Below are 25778 nucleotides of genomic sequence, written 5' to 3'. Positions count from 1 at the left end.
GTCGCGCCGCGTGACCCGGAAACGTCCTTGTAGACTTCCGAGCGGAAGCGAAAAAGATTGTGACCAAGAGAGAGGCTTGGGAGGGAATGTGGAGCAGCCTCCTCCAAGGACCAAGCGATTAACTAACCACTGTGAGGAAAGAAAGGAAATGAAGCGGGGGAGCGAAAACATGTTGGGACTGGGATCCCGGAGCGCGGGGCAGTGTGGGAGTTGTAGTTCGCAGTCCTGTGGCCTCGCGCCTGGCGGAAGTGGCCGGCGAAGGCGGACGGAAGCGGACTCGGCGGCAGTGGTGAGAAAGCCTAGTGGCCGGAGCGGCGAAGCCCCGTGGGCTTGTGGGAGGAGGCCGGGCTCGCGCCGCGGCGCCGCGGCTCCCGTAGGCTCTAGTTCCCTTGGGGCGGGCGCGGGGTGCCCTCACCTCTGAGTTCCGCGGCATGCGCGGGCGCGCGGGATGACCCTCCTCGTCCCGCGCTGCGCGCTCCGGCGTCTGCATCCGCCCGGAGGTCGGACGTTTTCCGCCTCCGCCATGGAGGTGGCCTTCCGAGGAGTGCGGAAAGTCCTCTGTGTGGCCGAGAAAAACGACGCGGCCAAGGGGATCGCCGACCTGCTGTCCAGGGGTCGCATGAGGCGGGTAAGGAGGCGCGTTTCTGATCAGTTGTACTTGGTGAGGCCCACGGAGCGGGGCATCTTGATGGGTGCGGGGAATACGGATGAAGGCGACTTCTCGCACCTGTGGGTCCTGACTGTCTCCCCAGACCATTGCAACGGACTCCTGTCTTCTCTTAGGACTGATGAGCATTTTGCAGTGTAATTAAGAGGTTTCACTCATTTGCTTGAAAACCTTGGGTCCTCCGTGCTACAGCAGCGGTTGCCAAACTGGTCTGGTCCTCAGAACCCCCCGGGGCAGTGGCTGTTCTGTAGACCTGGGATGAGACTGGGGTAATCTGTATTTTAACATTTTTTTCCTCCGAATTCTAAAACTCGATTAAGCTGCGAACCAAACTGCTTAACTTGGCAGTGAAACCCTGCCAGACCATTCCCAGGTAGCATTCAGTCCATCTACTTTACGAGGGTCCCTGCTATGGTACCAACTAGTTCAGAGAGACAGGCACCTAAGGGATGAGATGTATTCTGGACACATTGGGGCACAAAGGAAGGGGCAAGTAAGAGTTTTGAAAGGGAGGTGACACGAAGATCTTAAAAACTGTAAGGAAAATCTTTGAAATAACAAAAAGCGGGTCCTGAAATGGTTTTCTGGAAAACATTTTTGAGAGCATGGGGTAAAAGTTCCCTGTTCTTTTTTCTTTCAAATCCCAGGACCCTTAGACCTCTGTTTCCAGTTGTGGGAGTAGGAGCCAGGGTTGTGTGGGTGCTAGCTGAGAGCTTCACCTTCTTCCAGTGCCAAGGGTCCTGGTGACCAGCCCCAAGGTTTATCTACTTGTGGGGCTCTGGGCCTCTTGAAAGTGGCCTGTCTACATCTGACTAACTTAATTTCTGTATTCTTCAGGGCTCTGTTTAAATGTGTCTTCTTCAAGGAACCTTTTCCTCCAATTCCTCTCCCCACAACTGGGTGAGGGACACTTTATTAGATATGCTGGCATGGTACCCTGTTCTGTTTGGAAGGCACCTGCCAATTACAGTTAAATAATGCACTGTGCAAGTATTTATTTGATGCCCCTCACCACCCCTCCTTGGACTCTAAGCTCCATAGGAAAGGGACTATGTCTGTTTTGTTCATTGCTGTATTTCTAGTGCCTAATATGGTGCCTTGAATACAGGAGACTTCCAGTAAATATTTGTTGGATGAATGTTTGAGCTGAAATGTGAAAGTTTTACCAGGCAGTGGAAACAGTATGTATAAAGAACAGCCAGTGGCTTGAAACAGCTTGGTTTGTACAAAAACTGAGAAGTTAGGAATGGAAGGAGGAACCAGTGAGTTAAGCAAGAGAGGTAGTGAAGACAAATCATGGGTGTATTAGTAGGGAGCCATGTATTTTATGTACAAGTGTTAAAGTACACATAACATTTACCATTTAACTATTTTGAAGTATACAATTCAGTAGCATTTAGTATATTCACAATGTTGTGCAACCATCACCTCTATCTAGTTTCAGATTTTTTTATCACACCAAAAGGAAACCCCATAGCCATTAAGCAGTCACTCACCATTCTCTGCTTCTCCCAGCCCCTGGCAACACTAATTTGCTTTCTGCCCCCAAGGATTTGCTTATTCTGGATATTTTATGTAAAAAAGAGTCATATAACTTGAGGCCTTTTGTGTCAGGCTTCTTTTACTTAGCTTAATGTTTTTGAAATCCATCCATGTTGTATGTAGCATGTATTAATACTTTGTTCCTTTTTACGACTGAATAATATTCCACTCTCTAGTTAGATCACATTTCGTTATTCATTCACTAGTTGCTGGACATTTGAGTTGGTTCCACCTTTGGTTAATGTGAATAGAACTGCTATAAACATTCATGTACAAGCTTTCGTTTGAATACCTTTTTTCAGTTCTTTGCAGTAAGTTCCTAGGACTGGAATTGCTGGGTCATAAGTTAATTCTGTGTTTAACTTTTTGAGGAACTGCCAAACTATTTTCCACAGTGGCCGAAACATTTTACATTATCACTAGCAATGTTCCCAATTTCTCCACATCCTTACTAACACTTGCTAGTTTTTCTTTTTTAAATATGTTTTTATTGATGTCCAAGAGAGAAAGGGAGAGTGGGGGGGGGAGAGGGATAGAGAAACATCAGTGATGAGAGAGTCATTGATTGGCTGCCTCCTGCATACCCCTTACTGGGGATCTAGCCTGCAACCTGGGCATGTGCCTTGACTGGGAATCGAACCTTGATCTTCCGGATCATAGGTCAGTGCTCAACCCCTGAGCCACTGGCTGGGCATGATTTTCTTAATAGCATTTTCTTTTCCCTAGCTTACTTTACTGTAAGAATACAGTGTACAGTACATATTAACGTACAAAATATGTGCTGACTGTTTAGGTTATCAGTAAGCCTTCTGGTCAACAGTAGACTACTAGTAGTTAAGTTTTGGGGGAGTCAAAAGTTGTATGTGGCCCTGACCGGGTGGCTCATTTGGAGCATTATCCTGTATACCAAAAGGTTGAGGGTTCAATTCCCAATCGGGGTGCGTGCAGGGGGCAGCTGATTAGTGTTTCTTTATTACATTGATGTTTCTCTCTCCCTCCCTTTCTCTCGCTCTAAAAATCAATAAAAAATAACCTTGGGTGAGAATAAAAATGTTATATGTGGATTTTTTGACTGCGTAGGGGGTTGATGCTCCAACCCCCATCTTGTTCAGGGATCAGTTGTACTTTCAACCCCTTTGTGGAAGAAGGTGGGATCTACTTAGAGAGGCTCTTACTCATCTGTAAGTGCAGCTGAAGAAGTGCTCTGTAGACTGATTCTAGTCCTAACTGGGTCTCATAGTGTTAGTGGACTTCAGAGCCGGAGGGACCTTAGAGGTAACTTCATTCAACAATAAGTTGAGATTCAGAAAGGTGAATGACTTACCTACATTCAGTTTATTGGTACATTTGTATAGCCAGGAGGTAGTAGAAATGTGTGGAGAGGAAAGAGAAAATCAAGAGAGTTTTGCCCTAATCCTTTCTCTGCCATTAACTTGTCTTGAGACCTTAGACAAGTCCATTCTCATCTGTAAAAAGATGTGGTAGCTGATCTCAAAGTTACCTTCCAGCATAAAAACTCTATGGACTCTGTCAGGCCCATGCTTATTTTGAGGGACCACTTAATAAATGGTGTTAGTAATTTAGCCTAGTCTTTATCTATAGGAAATACTCTTGCATTTTTAATATTCCTACTTAGCAGGGTTTTCTTGATCTTTATGCTGAGGAATCCTTTTTCATGTGGCTTATGAATTTTCTTTGTTTTATTTTATAGAGGGAAGGACTTTCTAAATTCAACAAGATCTATGAATTTGATTATCACCTGTATGGCCAGGTGGGTTCTCCAGCATTCCCACGGCACCCCTGGGGTGTGCTTCAGGTCAGGCCCACAGTGGCACACTGGGTTTTACTCATGGCTGCTGAGAGCCACTGCTTATACGGGTCCTCCCTAAGTTGCTTGTATATTAGAATTGCTTCATCAAGAAAAGTGCGTCAGTCTGGCCATTGTGGAATATGTCACCGTCTTTTAAGAGTAACTGTTGTTATGATCTAAAGATCCCTGATTACAGGTGATCATTTTCTCATTTGTAAGGAAGTGTCTTTTTAATAAAATATGGTACCTTTTCAACTCTTTATAATAAGAAAGAAGCTAATGTACAATAGTTTGAGGAAATGCTACAAAAAGCATCATGGTACTAGAATTAGAATGGTGATTGTATTACTATGGCTTTTGGCTTAAAAGAGCTATATTTATGGGGTTTTTTTGCCAATCAACTGTTTTGTGTGTATGTGTGTGTGATAAATTTTATTTTTTTAGAGCAATTTCAGGTCACAGCAAAATTGAGGGGAAGGTACAGAGAGTTCCCACATATGCTCTGCTCCCACACATGCACAGCCTCCCCCATTATCAACATCCCTTGTCACAGTGGTACATTTGTTATCTTTGAGGAACCTACCTTGACACATTATACTCACCTGAGTCCATAGTTTACATTAGGGTTCACTCCGTGTTGTACTTTCCATGGGTTTGGACAAAGTGTGTATGTAAACATATATCCATCATTATACAGAGTATTTTCACTACCCTTCTGTGTACCACCTAGTCATTCCTCCCCCTCCCCTGCAACCACTTTTATTTCTTTAATAGAAGTTTCTCCCTTTTATTTGAATGGTGTAGCAAAATATAGTTGCTAAATGACTAACTCGAGTTTGTTACCATTTAGAATGTTACCATGATAATGACTTCAGTTTCTGGACATTTGCTGGCTCATGATTTCCAGATGCAGTTTCGTAAATGGTCAGTACAATTCCTGGGGGGGGAGCTTTCAGATTATTACAGTAAGTTGTGAAATATTACGGGACTTTTGAGGCATGTTGATCTTACTGTGTAACCTATAATACTAAGATGACTCTCTGAGTCAGTGCAGGCTGCTGTAATGAAGTACCACAGACTGGCTGGTTTATAAACAACAAATTTACTTCTCCCAGTTACGGAGGCTGTACATAGGAAATGAGAGCGCCAGCATGGTCGGATGAGGGCCTTCTGGTTGCAGACCCCTGGCCTCTCACTGCGTCCTCACCTGGTAGAAGGTCTAGGGAGCTTTGTGTGGTCTCTAAAACACTAATCCCACTCATGAGGCTCCTCCTTTATGACAGAATCACCTACCAAAGTCTCCACCTTCTAACACAATCATTGTGGTGTTAGGATTCCAGCATATGAATTGGGGGGCAGGGCGGGGTGGGGCTCCCCGTGGAGACCATAGCAATAACCTAGGATTAACTGATTTACCATATGTTTAAAATAAACAGCCATTTTTAGTTGTGTTCCCCAAAATAGCCAGAACTTTTTCATGCAGTCATTGGATTGCATGTGTCCTGTTGCAGGTGTGCATGAAAGGCATCTAGAATTTCTTCTTAGCAGCTCCTGTTAATTGTCATGGGAAGTGGAAAGTGCGTTATGCAGAGGGTCAGAGCCTTGCTTTTAATCCTCTGGCATTTTCACACGGACTTTCTCCGTTAGGGATCCATCCATGAGTGCACTGTAGCAAATTTTTCTTGTTAAAATGGAGGACTTTCCATTGTGCTGAGGTGAGGTTTTTTTGTGTTTTCATTTCTTTCCTAGGCAGAGCTGCAATCCCCTTGTCCTCTTTGAAGCAGAAATTGAGAAGTACTGCCCAGAGAACTTTGTAGACATCAAGGTAGGATCTTTTGGAAGACATGTGGCACTGGAGTTGAACAATTACAAAATAATTCAACTGAGTGGTTTCTGTATTTTGAGTGCATTAAAATTCAGAGGTAAGGTTTTCCACCAAGCTAAGTACCATGATTTAAAAAATCATTCCCAAGATGAGGCCATTTAAACTAAGTGTCCAAGGAACTGAAGTCAGCCTTTTTATGAATAGTAGTTGTTCAAATAAAACTCTAAGAACAAGTGTTGTTAAATTATTAATTCTAGTTCCCACCCCATCTCTAGTTAGAATGAAGAGACTACAAAGTGTATAAATGGTCATTTGACAGTAAATTGTGCGTTTTCAGGCAGTCAGAGCACCTATAGTTAGTGTAGTGCTAACTGGGAAACCTTGGGATGAAACCAAATTTAGGGGTTTATTATTTTTCAACCAGAACATAACCAGACACAGTAGAATTATACATGTGTGTATTAGAGCTGAGTTTTAGGTTTCTTGCTGGTATAGTTACATTAAAGCCTCAGGCTTCTAGAAGCTCATTAATGAGTGTGATTCTAAACTGGAGGACTATACTCATTTCTTCACCATCCTTAGAACTGGTAAGAATAGTTTTCTCTGGTTTCTTTTTCTCACCAAGTTGGCCTATTCCAGGAGCATTATTAATGCTCAGTCAGATCTGTTCAGTGTAGAGGTGCAAAGTAACTTCTGTGGACTGTGATCTCACTGCTCTTTTCCAATCGGGAACTTCAGAAAACTCTGGAACGAGAGACTCGGCAGTGTCAGGCCCTGGTCATCTGGACCGACTGTGATAGAGAAGGTGAAAATATCGGGTTTGAGATTATCCACGTATGCAAGGCGGGTAAGTGACCCCACTTATGAGTGTCTGTTCTTTGGGGACACATAAATAGATGATTTTCCTGCATATGTGTATGAGCAGCTATGCCTGATTTCCTCCCCATATACTGTTCCTCCTGAATCCACCTGCCTTTCTCACTGGCTGTGTGTCCTGGAGCAAGTCACTCAACCCTCTGGAGCCTCTGCTTCCTCTAGAAAGTCAAGCCAGCCTGACACAGTTCCTAGAGCTGTGTGAGGACTAATAGCCAACAAGTGGCAGAGATCTTGTAGCCCAGGGCTTATTACGTGTTAGGTCCAAATACATTGCCAGCTCCTTAAGAACAGGGACTTTATATTCTTTTTATTTTATTTTATTCTTTAAATAATGTTTTTATTGATTATTTTTAAGAGAGAGTAAGGGAAAGGAAGAGAGGGAGAAACATCAATTGGTTGCCTCCCACACACACTCCAACCAGGGATCAAACCTGCAACCTGGGTATGTGCCCCCACCTTTCAGTGCATGGGACAGCCCTCACCCCACTGAGCCTATATTCTATTTTTTCTTAATTATATATTGGATAGTCACAAAAGAATGTATACACCATATGTAAAGTTTGAAGATTCTATGTTATTTCATTTGTTTTGGGTTTTTTATTGTTTTTACTTTTCTTTTTCCTTTTTTTAAAAATTAAATTTATTGGGCCTGACCGGGTAGCTCAGTTGGTTAGAGTGTCATCCTGATGTGCCAAGATTGCAGGTTCGATCCCTGGTCAGGGCACATACAAGAATCAACCAATGATGCAGAAGTAAGTGGAACAACAAGTCGATGTTTCTCTCTCTCAAATCAATTTTAAAATTAAGCCCGGCCGGGCGTGGCTCAGTGGTTGAGCGTCAACCTAGGATCCAGGCAATCGGGGTTTGATTCCCAGTCAGGGCACATGCCCGGGTTGTGGGCTCGATCAATGACTCTCTCCTCATTGATGTTTCTATCTCTCTCTCTCCCTCTCCTTTCCTCTCTCTGAAATCAATAAAGATATATTAATAAATAAGTAAATAAATAAATAAATAAAATTAAGTTTGTTGGGGTAATATTGGTTAATAATGTTATGTAATCCTTAGATGTGCAAGATACCATTTTTTAATGTCCTATATTTTATCTCTTGAACATTAATAAATAATTGTTGAAGTGAACTAAAGTGACACTAACAGGGTTAATTATTTCAGATAACTTTGAGGAAGTGGTGTGCAGGCTATTCTCTGGCTTCAAAGACTGGAGGTGTTGCTGTTTTCCCTAAGTGTTTTTGAGTTTGAAGCTATAATGATTCCTGGGATTTTGTTTTAATTTAATTTAACTTTTTTTATTCATTAAGGTAGTGATTGTTTTGAGAGAGAGAGGAAGGAAGAGGGAGAGAGAGAAACGTGGATGTGAGAGTGAAACATCGATAGGTTGCCACCCACACAGGCCCCGACTGAGGATCAAAGCCACAACCTGAGTGTGGCCCCGACCAGCAATCGAACCTACAGCCTCTCAGGTGTGGGATGACTCTAGCCAGCCGAACCACACCAGCCAGGGACTCCTGGGATTTAAATACATTAACTTTCAGGGACAGCGTATATGTCCTATGTTATTTACATTACAGGACATGAAATTCCCCCATAGGACCTTTTAATTAATATTTTTCTTCTTCCAAAAGGTCTAAGAGAGCAAGTGAGATTGAAGTCTTAGCTCACCAGGGGGTTGTTTTGTTGTGTTTTAATCCTTGCCCAAGGGTGTCTCCCCCCCCCCCCCCCCCCCCCCCCCCGTTGCCTTTTCAGAGAGAGAGTGGAAGGGAGAGAGAAGCATCAATGTGTTTCTCGACTGGTTGCCTCCCACATGCGCCCCAACCGGGAACTGAGCCTGCAACCAGGGTACAGCACATGCCCTTGGCTGGAATCGAGCCCGGGACCCTTCAGCCTGAAGGCCGACACTCTAACCACAGAGCCAGACCAGCTGGGGCAAGAGTTTTAGTTTATACAGCTAAATTTAATCCACTATTATTTAAAAGAACTCAGCTTGCTGTTATAATGAAGTTTCCCTCTTAGCAAGCATATTTTAATTTAACCTAACCAATAAAATTGAATGCCTCACAACTTCTTCAACTATTTACCTTTCTTCGTTCAAGGTGGTTTAAGAACAGGAAGCCCTTTATGATGAGAGGGCAACATGATTTGACTTTGACTTTGGTGACTATTTTCTATTCTGCAGTGAAGCCCAGTCTGCAGGTGTTGAGAGCCCGTTTCTCTGAGATCACCCCCCGAGCTGTCAGGATGGCCTGTGAAAACCTGACCAAACCCGATCAGAAAGTGAGCGATGCGGTGGACGTGAGGCAGGAGCTGGACCTTAGGATAGGTGAGGAGCCGCACAAACTCCTTTGATGGCCTACGTGGCTGTTGGGTGTTGGGTTATGGAACCAAAAATGAGGTTTATGCATAAATATGTGCAGCTAGCTTTGACTTTGCAGTTCATCATTTTCTTGTCCTTCCTTTCTTTCCCCACTTTCCAGGAGCTGCCTTCACTAGGTTCCAGACCCTGAGACTTCAGAAGATTTTCCCCCAGGTGTTGGCAGAGCAGCTGATCAGTTATGGCAGCTGCCAGTTCCCAACACTGGGGTTTGTGGTGGAGAGGTTTAAAGCCATTCAGGCTTTTGTGCCAGAAGTCTTCCACAAAATTAAAGGTAGGCTGGGGAAGTGCCCAGGAATAACCGAGGACACGGTGGACCATCAGTGGTGCTAATTAAATGCTTGATTTTTTAATTTTTTTTTTTTAGTTTTGCTATTCTTTATTCTACCCCATTACAATATTCAGAATCCACTTAAAGTTTCCTCAGTGAGCTTCTCTATTTCATATTCCTTTGACCTTCACTGTAATCCTCCTATTTTTACCTGTCATATCATGTGGCTCTGAGTCATAGCCTTCCTGTTTGTGTTTCCCCAATAGTAACTCATGACCACAGAGATGGCATCGTAGAATTCAGTTGGAAAAGGCATCGTCTCTTTAACCACACGGCTTGTCTTGTCCTCTATCAGCTGTGCATGGAGGTAAAAAATATTTTGAAATCTCAGTGATCTAGGAACACTTCTGCAATTTCCTAAGTCACTCCCTCTCTGTTGGCAGAGGTAATCCTATCCCATTTCCTGCTGAGCTGTAGCTTTCAGCTTATACTTTTTGGGTACTAATAAGAGTAGAATCCCGTGAAAACAGCACTAAAAATTGTGGCAGAAAAGGACCTGTGGAACTTCTAGGTAAAGTCAGAAATTTTAAGAAATATATAACTGAAACCCTTCCCTGAAGCAGAGTACTGTCATTACCAGTTAAAAGGATCAGCTTGACCAGTCTAGGCCATAGACTTCCAGATCGGGAAGGAGTTTGGACAGCATCTTGGCCATTGGTCAGATGACATCTAAAGAGATGAAAGTCACAAACAAGTGAACAAGTTAATTTTACACAATGATAAGTCATTGGAAGTAAAGTAGAATAAATGAATAGAGACTGGCCAGGGGGAGCAGGAAGGGGACTCTTCTCGGCATGGTGGTCATGGAAGGCATCTCGGGCGATGTTTGAGTGAAGGCCGGAGTGATTAGCAGGAGGCAGCCACAGGAGGACTTGGGGAAAATGTGTGTCAGTCAGGAGAACAACATATGCAAAGGACTAGTTGAGGCCACAGGCCAGTCAGTGGCCCAGTTGCATCCCTCAGACTAATTGTCCACTTTGCAATGCTGCTTCCTGTCATCAGCATAATTGCCTATTTTAACCCAGGGGCTGCACACAGTGGTACCTAAAGGAAACTTGGAGCTCTCTAGGTTTGATGAGTCAGCTGTGCTTCTTGACTGTAGCCCATTGGCAGGTTTAGTATTGATTTGCTAAGGGGAAGTAATGACTATTGAGCACCTGCTACGTGCCAGGCATACTGTATGTTTACATGTGACTTTCTTTAGAATAGTGCCTGTGCAGGTGGTGGTCTCCCATTTTACAGATGGAGAAGCTAGAGAAAGGGAAGGAACTGCACAGACACATTGGAGCTAGGAAGAGGCAGAACATGGACTGGGTCCCAGTGTGTCTGAATCCAGCCTCCCAGGAGTTACCTGTCTATCCACTGCTTTACCCTTTGACCCCAAAGGTCACACAACCACCCTGTTCAGTAAAAAAGACCTGCCCTTTTTAGTGCTTTATATAATTTCTCCTATTTCTAACTATGTATTATCAAGAACTTAAAAAAAAATAGTAACACCATGAATGCAAGATAAGAAACCATACTTAGGAGGTGCAGAGACTGTTGTATTTCATAGGCTCCAGAGGAGGAACCTTAGGGCTTTATTTCATAGGCTCCAGAGGAGGAACCTTAGGGCTTATGAAGTTGCCCTCAGGGTCTTGTGTGAGTGGGAAGGTGGTAATGGCGTCCACCACACTATGGGCTCAGGCCACACAGGACAGAGCAGGGCCTCTGCTGAAGGTGAGTGGGATCAGAGCGATGAGTAGGGGCGGCTGCAGGAAAGCCAGAGGAGATGCACCGGCTGGTTAAAGTGGCTTCTGCTTTTCTTGGCTTCCTAGGATCCCGTGGCGACTGTGGTGGAGGTCAGTTCTAAGGCAAAGAGCAAATGGAGGCCTCAGGCTTTGGACACTGTGGTATGTTCGGGGGGGATTAAGCGGGTCCTGACTTTGTTTTTGAGACCAGGGTTCTGCTGTGGACTGTGGCCCAGGGACATCACTCTTCACAGAGCCACACAGGAAAGCACTTGGGAAAAACAGAAACTCCAAAACATGGCCCTGCTTGGCCTCAGGGCTCTTTTTCTATTTAAGTTATTAGTGGAATGGAATTGCTTTATGTGGATTTTGAGAAACAAAAAGAGGAAGATAAATCACCTATCACCTCACCATCCTTGTACAATCACTGATACAATCTTCCTCTTTTTCCATATGCTTATTTTTTTACAGAGTTGTAATTCAAATATTGGTGGGGGCTTTTTCCCAGCTAAGCTTTTTCTTTTAATATTTCTGCGTAATCTGTGTAAACATTTAAATATCCGCTTTATGAGCCCACCCTAGAACAGGGTTTCTCAAATTTTTTGATCCTAAGAGCCCCCCCAATGGAACAGTCTTGAGTAAACACATTGGGGTGCCCCTTCCTAGTCACCAGGGTGCAGAAAAAGTCAGAGTACATTCCTGTCGAGGCTCACTCCAGAGGTTGAACACGCAGACCATGTGGGATGACCAGAGTGAAGGATTGATTTCATGTAGTAGGCATAAGTGTTTTTTTCCTCGCTGGTTGAATATGCTTTTATGTAGCCAAGCATTGTGGAATGTCACCAAGGGGAAAGGACAGCCGATTATCTCCCAAGAGGCCTAGAAGAACAGCATTGATCACTCAGAGGAATTGACTGGGACTCAAATGGAATTCCCAAAGTGTGGTTCTCAGACTGCCTGTCTTAGACTCTGTATTAGATACTTGTTAAAAAATGCAGAGTTCCTGCCCTGGCCAGGTGGCTCAGTTGGTTGGAATGTCGTCCCGTACACCAAAAGGTCGTGGGTTCTGTTTCCAGTCAGGGCACTATGTAGGTTGCAGGTTCCATCCCAGGTCATGGTTCACATGGGAAGCAACTGACCGATGTTTCTCTCTTTCTCTTCCTTGCCCTCTTTCTAAATCAATAAAACCATATTCTCGGGTGAGGATTTTTTTTTAAAACAGATTTCTGGCCTCTTTCCCTGCCCTCTTGTCAGAATCCCTACAGCTCAGGGCTCAGGAATCTGCTTGCTTCCCAAGTGATTCTTGCTTCTGCACCTCACTGAAGCAGATTCTGGCTCTGCCTGGCAGCCTGAAATTTTTCAGATTCTTGCTCAGTCCTGCTCCCTCTGTGACAGCAGCTGGAGCAGCTGGGGCCAGACAGTTCTGAAGATGAGTTGTGTGGTTGTGTCATGCTCTCTGACTTACACTATACCGTAACATGCCTCTTGACACATTTAACAGGAGCTTGAGAAGCTGGCTTCTCGAAAGTTGAGAATAAATGCTAAAGAAACCATGAGGATTGCCGAAAAGCTCTACACTCAAGGGTAAATATTTCACGTTTGGGAAAGGGATTTGATGCATCTTTATCAACATGAAATATTTTAGAAATAGAGCTTATGGGGAATCACAGAGTGCCTAGGCGTCACTTAAGCTCTGAAGTAGAAGAATTTTGACCCTGACTTCTCTTTTCTGATATGGAAAAGTCATTTAAAAATCTTTCCCAAAAAAGAGCCCATAGAGTAAATTCCAATCCCAGTCTTGATCCCTCAGTAGCTACCCCTGGGGCCCTGGCAGGTGGCAGGCAGCACTGTACCCCTAGGAGTTGTTTGCCTGTTGTGCGTCATCCTGCCTCAAGGGTCGTGGGCACCCTAGTGCCATCCAGTGACAGTGGGATCCACACAGACCACTGTGGCAGCCACACGGTATTGGTTGTCTGAATTAGGATGTGCTTAAGTTGAAATATATACTGGATTTTGAAGACTTGTATGAAAAAAGAGCACAAGCAATCTCAGTAATGTTTAAGTGGCTAACAGGAAAGTTTTAATTGCACATAGTTTACTGGGCAGCACTGTTGTTTCTGTACTTGAAGAAAAGTGCTAGAAGCACACAGGGCTGCAGCTGTCAGGGCACATCGTGGGCTTGCTTTGTCAGACTGACACCAGAGCAGGCCATGGACGTGCCGGAGCCTGCCGGCAGTTGAGCAGTAACCTGATTGAGGGGGTGAGGATTGGAAAAGAAAGACAAGAGACAGGATGGGATCGGGAGGGCTTCAGTACGTGACTGAGCCCCGAGTTTATTTCTTTTTCCCTGGGCAGCACCTCGCCCGGCGGGTCCTCCCCGGGGGGAGTCCCGCCGGCTCCCCACATGGACGTGCCTCCTGACCCAGCTGCTGGCAGAGCTGAGCGCTAAATGTGCCCTGTGCTGTGTACTCTTCATTTACTCTTGGGCTTCTTTGCATGTCCTGGCAGGAGAGCCTGCTGCTTCTCACCCCTTTGGGGAGGCACATCTCAGGACTTTTATCCGTATAGGTCACCAAGGTGGCCTTCATTTGAGTTGGCTGGGTGGAATGGATTATTACAGGTGTCACCAGGTATTTTCAATCTAATTCAGTTGTTTATAGACCAGTTTCTTCTGTTTGTTTGCCTTCATTTTAGGTACATCAGCTATCCCAGAACTGAAACAAACATTTTCCCCAGAGACTTAAACCTGACAGCACTGGTGGAGCAGCAGACCCCGGATCCACGCTGGGGGACCTTTGCCCAGAGCATTCTAGAGCGGGGTGGCCCCACCCCACGCAATGGGAACAAGTCTGACCAAGCTCACCCTCCCATCCACCCCACCAAGTACACCAGCAGCTTGCAGGTTGGTTTCCCTGGCTCTGCCACCTACTGGAACCCAGAGGGAGGTGAATGGTCAGTAGTAGGGTTTGAATTTACTCTGTGAGCTCTTACTGTAGGAACTAAGTGATTTTGAAATATCTCTTCCATTTCAGAAAAGAGATGTCAATGTAAAAATTCTTCTTTTTTATAATCTTCTGCTTGGCTTCTGTGAAAGACCCCCATGGTGGGTTCTCCTCTCTACCCAGCCCCACCCGCTTCCCCACCCCATCTGCTTCCTCTGCTGCTTCACTGATTGCTGCACCCCCAGACGGATCCCTGCGCAGCCCCGCACCCACACAGGGCCTACTGCCTGGCCCTCCTGTTACCTTGTCACTTGGAAGAACCCTATTCGTCCTGCAAAGGCTGGATCGGTTTTCATGGCCTTCCCCAAGCTTTCACATCACCCTCCGCTCGCACTCCAGTCACAGCAACACTGTCACACTTAGCATTTGCTCAGCAAGGAGTAAGCCCCATGAGGCCAAAGCTCCTTAGGCTTGACATCTGCAGGTCAATAAAGTCTGGTCCGTCCTTCCTGCCTGCCTGCCTCTCTTCTTCCCTTCCTTTCTCTCCTCTTCCCCCCCACATTATTCTTTCTGATTTTAAAAGTAATACATGTTCATTTTAGACAATTTAGAAAATACAAAGGATTGTAAGAAAGAAAAAAGTTGCCTCTGATCTTACCTCCTCCTGAGAACCACCTTTTTTCTATACATGTATATAATATTCTTACATTAAAATTGTAGCCTTAAATAATTTCATAAACTACTTTTTTCCATCTTATATTTTCCCATATGCTGAAATATTTTAAAGCATATTTAATGACTACATAGATGTGCTGTAATTTATTTTGCCAAATCTGTTTTTGAAGGATTAAGTTGTTTCCAACTTTTTGGTACATGATATACTAAAGTTAACATTTGTATACATAAATATTAGTACAGACCTCTCAATATGTTCTTTTAACACATTCTTAGAGCATTAATGACCCGAGTACAAACATCTAGGGGCTTTTGATAGATTGAGTCTCACCAAATGCTTGATTACTGAATTGGTAGAAAATCTCCAACCCTGTGTTCATGAAGTTGGTCTAAGGCTGCTGGACGTATACTTAGTATGTATCTCCTATGTACAAGGGGTGTCTTGTTAACTTCTTGTGCTTTCACCTTTAGGTTGGGTTTACATAAGAATCACTTCCCAGTCTTGAGGGCAACATGACTCCCTTGCTTATCTTTGCCTGCTTAGAGTTGTGAAGTTTATCAGCCTAAACCCATAAGCACACAGTGCAGTTGCCAGCACTCCGTGCTAGTGCAGGGGTACAGCAGTGCTGTGCCCTGTTCTGTGCAGAACTTTGAACTGAAACATGACCTGAACCAGGTGAAACTACCAATGATACTGAGACCCTTGAGCGGTATTATTCTGGAAGGAGTTTCAGACTTTCTTTTCTTTGTAGGGGGACGAGCAGCGAGTGTATGAGTTTATCGTTCGCCATTTCCTAGCTTGCTGCTCCCAGGATGCTCAGGGGCAGGAGACTACCGTGGAGATTGTCATCTCTCAGGAACACTTTTTGGCCCATGGTCTCGTTATTCTGGCCAGAAACTATCTGGATGTGTACCCATATGATCGCTGGAGTGACAAGGTAATAAATCATAAGTGCAGTCAGGTCAAAATCCATATCTCCCCCGTGGGCCTCGGGGACAACAGGACAACATTGTGTTCCCGACCCTAGGCCCATGGCATGGACTAGGGCATGTTCTTGGAACTGGGAGTTGTCTTTGCCTGAGTTCCATGGCAAAATTATTTGACTGATGCTTCTGCTCTCTGTAGACCCTCCCTGTCTATGAGAGAGGCTCCCGCTTTCAGCCCAGCACCGTGGAGATGGTGGACGGGGAGACCAGTCCACCCCAGTTGCTCACTGAAGCCGACCTCATTGCGCTCATGGAAAAGCATGGCATTGGTCAGTGGCTCGTCGTCATGGTAACTAGCGGCTGGCTCTTAGCACAACCCTAGTGTGAGTGTTACATTCTGGACCCTACTTGATAGCTGAAGTGAGGCTTAGAGAAGTTAAGAACTTAACTTAACCTAAGGTTACAGAGTATGCAAGTTATTAACAAGTAACTCCCCAGTCAGTGCTCTTTCCTCTGCCCCACACCCTCCATGCCCAGAGTTCCTGCGGGTCTGGTTCCAGACCAGTGTAGTAGAGGTAGTCATGGATTGTTTGGTTTCCCAGCACATATAAAAGTTAGGTTTATCTATACTGTAATTGTTAGGTTTACACTAACTGTAGTCTATTAAGTGTACAATAGCATTATGTCTAAAAAATGCATATACTTTAAAAATACTTTATTGCTAAAAAATGCTGACCATCCTCAGCCTTCAGAGAGCTGCCATGTGTTTACTGGTGAGGGGCTGGCCTTGGTTGATGTGGACAGTGTCTGGGATGTGCAGTAGAACAAGGCATGCCCATAAGAACGGACATTTTCCACTGTCCTCTGCTGGGAGCCAGGGCTGCCATACACTCAGGACTTGGGGCCCACACTAGGATTTGTTTGTTTGTTTTTTTTAAATCAGGTACCAACATGTAAAACTTGAGAAATTCCACATAAAAATCTCTCTTCATCTTTTGAAGTATCAGGATGTCTGGCAGCCCAAGCCTTCACTGCCGTGCGGACCCTTGTTTGGGTGTGAGGGGTAGCGTCTCCTCTAGATGTCATTCTCTTGCTCCTGGGGCTTCCTGCACCTACTCATTGCAAGCCAGGCGCCTGTGGGTCTCAGGCTGCCACCTTGCTATTAGCCATTTTCTTAGATATTTGTTAAAGCATTTCCCATAATTGCTTAGGAATTAGAAAGTAGGTTTATATGGTGTCAGATGGGTATTAGATTTATCAGGGTGATCATTTTCATAAGTTATGTGAATGTTTAATCACTTGGTTGTACACCTGAAACTAATATAATATTTTACATCAATTGTAATTGAAAAAGAAAAAATTATTTAAAAAATGAAATCAGGTTTAAAAATAAAAGCTAGGCCAGAAGTGTTTTTCCCCCCAAGCCCTGCAGCCGAAGCTTTATAGGTGGCCCTCTTGTGACTGACCTGCTGCCCCTCATCAGTTCTCACCACAACTCTGAGGACTGTGTCTGAGCCTCATCCAGAAGGGCCAGCACATGATGGAGAGGGAAGTGGGTGGAAGGGGAGGTGGGCTCCCTGGGGTGTTATGGAAGTAGGCTGTATCCTCAGGTGCAGCTCCTCACTACAGTGTGAATGTTACAGTTTTGTGACTTAGGAAGATATACCCTGACCTGGAGACCACTGGCCATCACTGGACTGTCCAGAAAGCCTATACATGTAGGTAAAACTAGAAGTTGTTCACCCACCATGATTTATTCATTAAAAATGTATGAGGTGCCCTGCTGGAGTGGCTCAGCCATTGAACATTGACCTAGGATCCAGGAAATCTCGGTTCAATTCCCGGTCAGGGCACATGCCTGGGTTGTGGGCTTGATCCCCAGGAGGGTATGTGCAGGAGGCAACTGATCATTGATGACTCTCTCATCATTGATGTTTCTCTCTCTCTCCCTCTTCCTTCCTCTCTTCGAAATCAGTAAAAACATATTTTTTAAAAAATGTATGAGGCCACCCTAGCCAGTGTCACTCAGTGGTTAGAGTGTCGGCCTGCTCACCAGAAGTTTGCTAGTTCGATTCTGGTCAAGGGCGTGTACCTGGGTTGCAGGTTGCAGGTTTGGTCCCCAGGTGTGTGCAGAAAGCAACCAATGTATGCGTCTCTTTTACATAGATGTTTCCTGCTTTCCCCCCCGCAAAAAGCAATGGAAAAAATATCCTTGTGCAAGGACTAACAACAGCAAAAAAGTGTATGAGGCCTTGGCCCTGGGTACACAGAGGCAAAGGCCTAGTCCTTCCTTTTAAGGGCTTGTCTAGCAGGAGAACCAGACCAAACCCAACACATTAGATACAGCATGATGGGTTCTACGGGGAACAGGCAGGGACCTTAAAGCCTCACAGTAAGAATTTCTGATGAGTGAAAGCAAGCCTAGCAGTGCAGGAAGGACACAGGAATAGGGAAGCAGGGACTGGGGGGCTGGGGGTGGTCATAGAAATGAGACCAGAAAGATGATTTAAGCCATGCCAAGCTGAGGGGTTCAGATGTTGGCTGGTCATCAGAGCGCCATCTAAGATTTCTAAGGAAAGCAACGTAGAGCTACCTTTTTAAAAAATGTTAATAGCTTTATTGAGACATAATTCCCATACAGTATATAATTCATTGATTTAAGGTGTACAATTCAGTGCTTAGTATGTTCACAAAATGATGCAGCTGTCATTACAAATCAAACATTTTCATTATCTCAAAAAGAAACCCCTGACACAATAGATTTGCCTTTTTATACATTTCCTATAATGGAATCAGACACTGTGTGGCCTTTGTAACTTGCATATTTCACTTAGCATGTTTTTAAGGTTCATCCCTTTTGTAGCACGTGCCGGCACTTTGTTCCTTTTTATTACCCAGTACTGTTCCGCATTTTGTTTATCAGTTTTATCAGTTGGTGGACATTGGGGTAGTTTCTATTTTTGGCTGATAGGAATAATGCCGCAGTGAACATTTATGTACCAGCTTTTGTGAAGGCATGTTTTCGGTTCTCTCCAGTACACACCTAGGAGTAGAGTTGCTGTGTCAGGTGGTAGCTCTATGTTTAATCTTTTGAGGACCCCCCCAGACTGTTTTCACAGCAATGTGTGAGGTCCCAGCATCTCCACATCCTCACCAGCACTCTATTGTCTGCTCTTTTCATTACATCCATCCAAGCAGGCATGAAGTGATATTTCTTTGTGGGTTTGGTTTGCATTTTTCTGATGGCGGAGCTGTGTTTTATTTTATTTTTTTTTAAACATATTTTTATTGATTTCAGAGAAAGGAAGGGAGAGGGAGAGAGAGATAGAAACATCAGTGATGAGAGAGTCATTGATCGGCTGCAGCCCACAACGTGGGCATGTGCCCTGACCGGGAATCGAACCCTGATCTCCTGGATCCTAGGTCGACGCTCAACCGCTGAGCCACGCCGGCCCGGCCAGAGCTGTGTTTTAAAAGGTCCCTTCAGCCCTGGCCAGGTAACTCAGTTGGTTAGAGCATCGCTGCATACGCCAAGGTTGCAGCTTTGACCCCTGGTCAGAGCACATACAAGAATCAACCAATGAGCCCGGCCGGTCGTGGCTCAGTGGTTGATAGTCGACCTAGGATCCAGGCGATCCGGGTTCGATTCCCGGTTGGGGCACATGCCCGGGTTGCGGGCTCGGTCCCCAGTCAATGGCGTGAAGGAGACAGACAGCCGATCAGTGACTCTCTCATCATTGATGTTTTTATCTTTCTCTCTCCCTCTCCCTTCCTCTCTGAAATCAATAAAGATATACTTTGAAAAATTTTAAAAAAACACACCAACCAACGAATGCATCAACCAGTGGAACAAAACAATCAATCTCCCTTCCTCTCTTTCTCTCTGCCTCTCAATCAATAAATAAAATTTAAATAAATAAAAGATCCCTTTGGCCATGGCGTAAAGAATTGGGGTGGGGGGTCGAGGCAGAGACCAGAAGCAGGATCCTGAGGATGTCACAATGCAGCTGAGATGATAGAGGCTCTGGTTGTGGCTCTGACACGTGGCACTGAGGAGGAAGACTTAAAGACGCAACTTCAGAGCTGGAGTTGACAGCTTTAGTGAAGTAAGCGGATGTGAGGGAGAGGTGAGGTGGCCATCGTGGTTCTGACATAGGCCAGATTGTGAATGGAGGTTTCTTACTGAGAAGAGGAAATCCAAGCAGAGGATGGATCACGGGACACCTGGGAGGAGGTCTGGATTAACTTGAGTAACCAGGAGTGGCTTTCAGGTACTGATGCTACTCACGCGGAACACATTGAGACAATCAAAGCCCGGATGTACGTTGGGCTCACCCCAGACAAGCGGTTCCTCCCTGGGCACCTGGGCATGGGACTTGTGGAAGGTAAGGAGGGAGCTTGCGGTGAGTAGCTGGGGAGACTGTGTCACCAAAGATTCTAAGTTGTGTTGTCTGGGCCACATGGAACACTATTCCCTACAGGTTATGACTCCATGGGCTATGAGATGTCCAAGCCTGACCTCCGGGCCGAGCTGGAAGCAGATTTGAAGCTGATCTGTGAGGGGAGGAAGGATAAATTTGTGGTTCTGAGGCAGCAGATCCAGAAATACAAGAAGGTTTTCACTGAAGCAGTGGCTAAAGCTAAGAAGTAAGTGCCAGGTCCTGCCCTTCTGCACACATGGTGGCTTAGGTCTGTGGCCGTGGCCCTAAGAAGTGGGAGTTCCTGGGGTGATTGAGCAGAAACCAGGTGTTTCTCATAACCCTGCCCTTCAGGTTGGTAAATCCCTGCCAGGCCGGTTCATCATTACCAGTGGCCTTGCTGTCTGACTCGTCCCCTTCAGATTTTCCTCCTGAGTTCTGTTTGAGCTTTGTCAATATAGAAGCAATAAATAGAAAGATCTGGTCCAGTTATTCTGGGCTGTTGGTTAGATGCCATTCTCTTGATTTTAACTGTCTTGAATTAGTAGGCAGCACAATCATATCAGTAAACTGACGTGCTGGTGTATGACCCATTTGTTCTCTGGAGTATTTGGAGGTGGTCATTTAGCAAGCAGCATGTATGCATTTTGTTAGAAATATTTCCTACCCCGTGCCAACTTTGAAAAATGCATGAGCTAGTTTAACTTAAACCCAGACAGGCACTTCAGGAGTGTGTGCGTGGACCCTGTGCGATTTATTTTGGTGTGAGACCACTGACAGGAATACCTGCCCTGCACCTGGATCCCTCCTGGAAGCTGTCAGGAGTCACTGGGGCCAGGGCTGTATAGCCAGTGCAATTCTGTCTGCCTCCATTCTTTGCAACAGGCCTGTGGCTGACCAGCCAGCTGGTTCCCCTGGTCACACACATGTTGTGTTCACATAAGAATGTTGCAAATACTTTGCTGTTTTTTCAGATTGGACGAGGCGTTGTCTCAATACTTTGGCCAAGGGGCAGAGGTGCCCCAGCAAGAAGCCATCTACCCGGCTCTGCCAGAACCCATCAGGAAGTGCCCGCAGTGCAACAAGGACATGGTCCTCAGGACCAAGAAAAGTGGCGGGTCAGTGCCCAGCTTGTGCCCCACCTCAGCTCGCCTAGCACCTGCTGGCTTGGCCGGACAGCTTCTGCTAGGCCCCATCATTTACTTTGTGTCATTATTTTTTAAAAAATATATCTGTATTGATTTCAGAGAAAGGAAGGAAAAGGGAGAGAGAAAGAGAGAGATAGAAACATCAGTGATGAGAGAGTCATTGATCCGCTGCCTCCTGCACGTCCCCAACTGGGGATCGAGCCAGAAACCCGGGCATGTGCCCTGACGAGGAATCGAACCGAGATCTCCAGCTGTGCTGTATCATTATTTAAAGGCAAACTGCTGTCGCCAGCCCCTGCTAGGTGTTGAAGGTAGAAAGGTAGCTGATGGGGAGCTGTGAAGTGCTGTGGGACTCGGAGGAGGTGGTGGACTGAGTGGTGGCAGGACTGTGTCCCCTGTTGATAGCATCTAATTCATCTAGTGTGTGGAGAATGCTTTAGAAGCATGAGCTTCAGACCCAGGCACGTCTGTGTTCAAATTCCCACTTCTACCACATGCAATCTTTGTGCACCAAAGCAGGTTACTTAACTACTCTGAGCCCTGATTTTCTCTTCCATAAACTCCGGGCAGTGGTGTCTACCTCACAAAGCTGTTGGGAGGGTAAGGATTCAGTGAGATGAGCCAAAGGTCTAGCAGAGCCTGATATGTTAGAGACGCTCAACAGTTGATGTGTTTCTCTTCTAGTTTTGGCTCTGAAGTGGGTCTGGACATCTTAAATCCCTCTTCATTTCCAGTGCATTCAGTGGGAAGTTTACCCTGAGGCCCAGGTTGTTTGGCCTGGCCTGGGTGGCAGGGGAAGTTCATGGCAGGAGTGGTGGATATGGTGGTGGCAGCTGTTTATCATGTGCCCTCCCTGTGGCTGGCATGCTGCAAGGTGCTCAACAGACGTTACCTTATTTGACCCCGTTACCACCCTACAGGGCAGGTGTTTTACTTGTTTTCTAAGGAGTGGTGACTGAGGCTTAACGGGCGGAGGTGGCTTGTCTATAGCAGGCACCCTGGAGATCAGGGAAGGCAGAATGTGAGCCCGGTCTTCACAGCCCTTCTCCATTCTGCCAGCCCCTCTGGCTGTAGCATCGTTCACCTCTATCCACTTATGTGCCGCTGTGTGAGCAGATGGCTTCCCTGGCTCTCAAACTGGACATTAGTGGGTTCGACCCAGCAGCCCGTGGCAGGCATGTGTTGCACACAAACTTATGAGCCAGAGCCACTGCAGGCATAGCCCAGTGCCTGATGGCCGTGTGTAAGCACTCAGTACATGCTCAGTACAAGCAATGGCTTTTTCTTTGCCACCTGTGGGTAGTGGATTAGTGACCATTGGAACATAAAGGGAAAGAATACTTGCTTTTATGTTAGCTATGGGTTCTTCAAGTCCTGAGTCACCCATGTGGGTCTGAAGACTCTTGTGAGATTTACCACTCCAGGGTTTCTCTGATCATTTCCATTTCTGGGTTTTTGGATTTGCTATTTGAATAATTGCGGTTTTGAATTTGTTTGTTTTTCCTGGTCTGGTCATACCCAGGCATGCTCAGACGACGTTGTAAATGGTGTGCACGTTGGCTAGTCCAGCCCTAAAGTTTTAGGACTGGAAGGCATCAAGAAATGTTGGCCAAAAAACGATGTGGTGTAGATGTTAAAGGTAAAATCTGTCTCATCAGGCAGATAGGGTCCTGGGCTTCACTCCCAGCTCACTCCACAGCATCCTGGGCAGCTTCCAGGCTGCCAGCCCTGTTTGTCCCAGTTTCAGGTGATGCCTGTCACGAGGAAGAGGGTAGGGAGGTGAGAGCCCTCCCATGGAGCTTGAGGGGGCCCTCGTACTTGGTGGCGCTATGGTCCAAGCTCTGGCAGGTGGGCTGGGTGTTTCTAGGTAGAAGCAGGGTCAGCTGTAGCAGCAGCTTTCCCTTTTCTTTCTCTTTTCTTCTTTTTTTTGGTTAGTCCTCACCCAAGGATATTTTTTCCATTGCTTTTGAGAGAGAGGAAGGGGGAGAGAGAAACACTGATGAATTAGGGCCGGGGATCAGACCTGTAACCAGAGGATCTCGGGTTCTATTTCCAGTCAAGGGCATGTGCCTCCATTGCGGGTTCGATCTCTGGTCCCAGTAAGGGCTCATACAGGAGGCAGCCGGTTGATGTATCTCTCACGTCAGTGGTTCTCTCTCTCTCCCCTCCCGCCCTCCTCCCTTTCTCCCTTCCATTCTAGAAATCAATGGAAAAATATCCTCGGGTGAGGATTACATACACAAAATAAATATATGTGTACGTGTATGTTTGGTTTTTTGGTTACCAATTTTAGAGAGGAAGGGAGAGGGAGAGAGAAACAGCATGGATGTGAGAGAGAAACATCGATCAGCTGCCTCCTGCACACTCCCTACTAGGGCTTGATCCTGCAGTCCAGGAATGGAACTAGTGAGCTTTTGGTACACAGTACAATACGCAGCCAACCGAGCCACACCAGCCAGGGCTTAAAGCTATTTATAGCAACTCTCTTTCCCACAGCCTTTCTGTTCACATTGTAGAAGGCAGTTTGGCCAATCTGTACTGGACTTTGAATAAACTCCCTGTATTGGACAGTGGAGGGATGGGGGGTGGATTTTCTTGCCAGGTGGGTGACCACCTAGGACTCTTTTGTTTCCCCTATTTCCCGTGGCCTGCCTGACCCTGGTCCCGACACCACCCAGGTTCTACCTCAGCTGCATGGGTTTCCCGGAATGTCGATCAGTTGTGTGGTTCCCCGACTTCGTGCTGGAGGCCAGCAGGGATGGGAGTGTGTGTCCAGTGTGTCAGCCACACCCTGTTTACAGGTGAGCTGGGTGCCTGAGTCAGTTGTCAGAGCACAGGTGGGGAATATTCAGGGCTTTAATTCCTCCGCACTGCAGGAAGGTATTCCCTGTGCTCAGCAGGCCTAAATTGGTTTAGGTCCCATTGATGCCTTTGTAGGTATGGAAGCCAGCCTTGGGGGCAGGTTCCTGGGCCGTCTCAAGAGGAAGAACTACGAAGGCCCCCTTACCCTGTCCTCTTCTGCTAGGTAGCCAGAATATACGTGTATTGAGTATCATTTCCATACTTCCCAAAAGCCCAGAGTTCTCATGTGGAACTGGTCCTCAAACCTTTCAGTCACAGGACCCCTTATACTTGTAAAAATTATTGAGGAATCCAAGAGCTTCTGTTTTGGGTATGTTTATCAGTATTTACCATGTTCTAAATTAAATTTAGCTTATTAATTGTTTATGAACATGCATTGCACACTAACATAAATAACATGTTTTTAAGCTAAAATGCCTATTTTCCAAAGCAAGAAAGAATAAGAATGCATGTTTTTCATTTCTGCAAGTCTAATATCTGGCTTAATAGGAGGCAGTTGGACTCTCATATCTGCTTCCACAGTCAGTGTGCTGAGTTTCTGTGTGTGTTGTGGCCTCTGGAAAACTCTACTGCACATACTTGGAAGAGGAGCACCACAGGCTTTGCTTCTTAGATTGTTACAGAGTATTTTTGACCTCCCCTTGAAAGGGCCCAGGACCCTCCAGAGGCCACTGAAGCACTCTGAGAGCTGCTGGTACAGGGAATGAACCTTGCTGAGGCCTGTATTGTGGTGACCCACTGGTGTCTTAGATTTCACCTATCTCCTGGGACATGGGGATGCCAAGGGGTGACCTCAGGCATGTGCAGCCCTCGTGGGACCAAGGAGAAGACTCTTGCACCTGGTAGTAAATGTTTTTTCTTAACTTCCTTGGCCCCATTAGGTTGAAGTTAAAGTTTAAACGTGGTAGCCTTCCCCCGACCATGCCTCTGGAATTTGTTGGCTGCATAGGCGGATGTGATGAGAACCTGAGAGAGATCTTGAACCTAAGGTTTTCACAGGGCCCCGCAAGAGCTTGCCCACCAACCAGCCAGCCCTCTGGCTACCTAAAGGCTAGCCAGTACCTGAACAGAATGGACAGCAACCAGCACAGCCACCCCCAGCCTCCAGACACCAGGGAGACCAGGCCTTCAAAGGCTCTATCCCGGAATCTACCACCACCCGCTGCTGCTGGTGAAAGCAACTCCGTGATCTGCAACTGTGGCCAGGAGGCCGTACTGCTCACTGTCCGGAAGGAGGGTCCCAACCAGGGACGGCAGTTCTATAAGTGCCAAGCTGGCAGCTGCAGCTTCTTTCTGTGGGCTGACAGCGGCCATCCAGAAGCAGGAGGGACTCCTTCCTCTGCAGGCGGCTCACTGGGACGCCCCCCAGACTCCAGGAACCCCCGGGGTGGGTTTGGTAGGCCTGGTGATGACACTGGTGGTGGCACATCCTGCCTGTGTAGTCAGGCTGCTGTCACACGGACTGTGCAGAAGGACGGGCCCAACAAGGGCCGGCAGTTCCACACATGTGCCAAGCCGAGGGAGCAGCAGTGCGGCTTCTTCCAGTGGGCGGATGAGAACCTCGCCCCAGGTGAGGAGCAGGGCCCTTCCCGCAGCGGCACCGCCAGAGCAGCTCCGGGCCGGCGGGGCGGGCGCGGCG

General features: G+C 46.2%; 1 protein-coding gene across 1 annotated transcript in view; it reads left to right on the top strand.

The window, feature by feature from the left end:
* Positions 1-297: 297 nt before the first annotated feature.
* TOP3A (DNA topoisomerase III alpha) overlaps positions 298-25778 on the top strand; it is a 28147-nt gene continuing 2666 nt past the window's right edge. The window contains exons 1-18 of the mRNA XM_016196476.2: positions 298-628; positions 3921-3980; positions 4870-4943; positions 5769-5844; positions 6583-6691; positions 8912-9055; positions 9210-9380; positions 9644-9744; positions 11255-11329; positions 12669-12751; positions 13862-14069; positions 15537-15722; positions 15911-16040; positions 19983-20096; positions 20193-20358; positions 21104-21247; positions 23956-24078; positions 25021-25709. Coding sequence (XP_016051962.2) covers positions 449-628; positions 3921-3980; positions 4870-4943; positions 5769-5844; positions 6583-6691; positions 8912-9055; positions 9210-9380; positions 9644-9744; positions 11255-11329; positions 12669-12751; positions 13862-14069; positions 15537-15722; positions 15911-16040; positions 19983-20096; positions 20193-20358; positions 21104-21247; positions 23956-24078; positions 25021-25709 — 2833 coding nt within the window. The 5' untranslated portion in view covers positions 298-448. The remainder of the gene's footprint in view (positions 629-3920; positions 3981-4869; positions 4944-5768; positions 5845-6582; positions 6692-8911; positions 9056-9209; positions 9381-9643; positions 9745-11254; positions 11330-12668; positions 12752-13861; positions 14070-15536; positions 15723-15910; positions 16041-19982; positions 20097-20192; positions 20359-21103; positions 21248-23955; positions 24079-25020; positions 25710-25778) is intronic.

The sequence above is a fragment of the Miniopterus natalensis genome, chromosome 17 (genome assembly GCF_054644295.1).
Source record: "Miniopterus natalensis isolate mMinNat1 chromosome 17, mMinNat1.hap1, whole genome shotgun sequence".
In the NCBI taxonomy this organism is placed as follows: domain Eukaryota; kingdom Metazoa; phylum Chordata; class Mammalia; order Chiroptera; family Miniopteridae; genus Miniopterus; species Miniopterus natalensis.
This window is presented reverse-complemented; position numbering and strand designations above follow the sequence as displayed.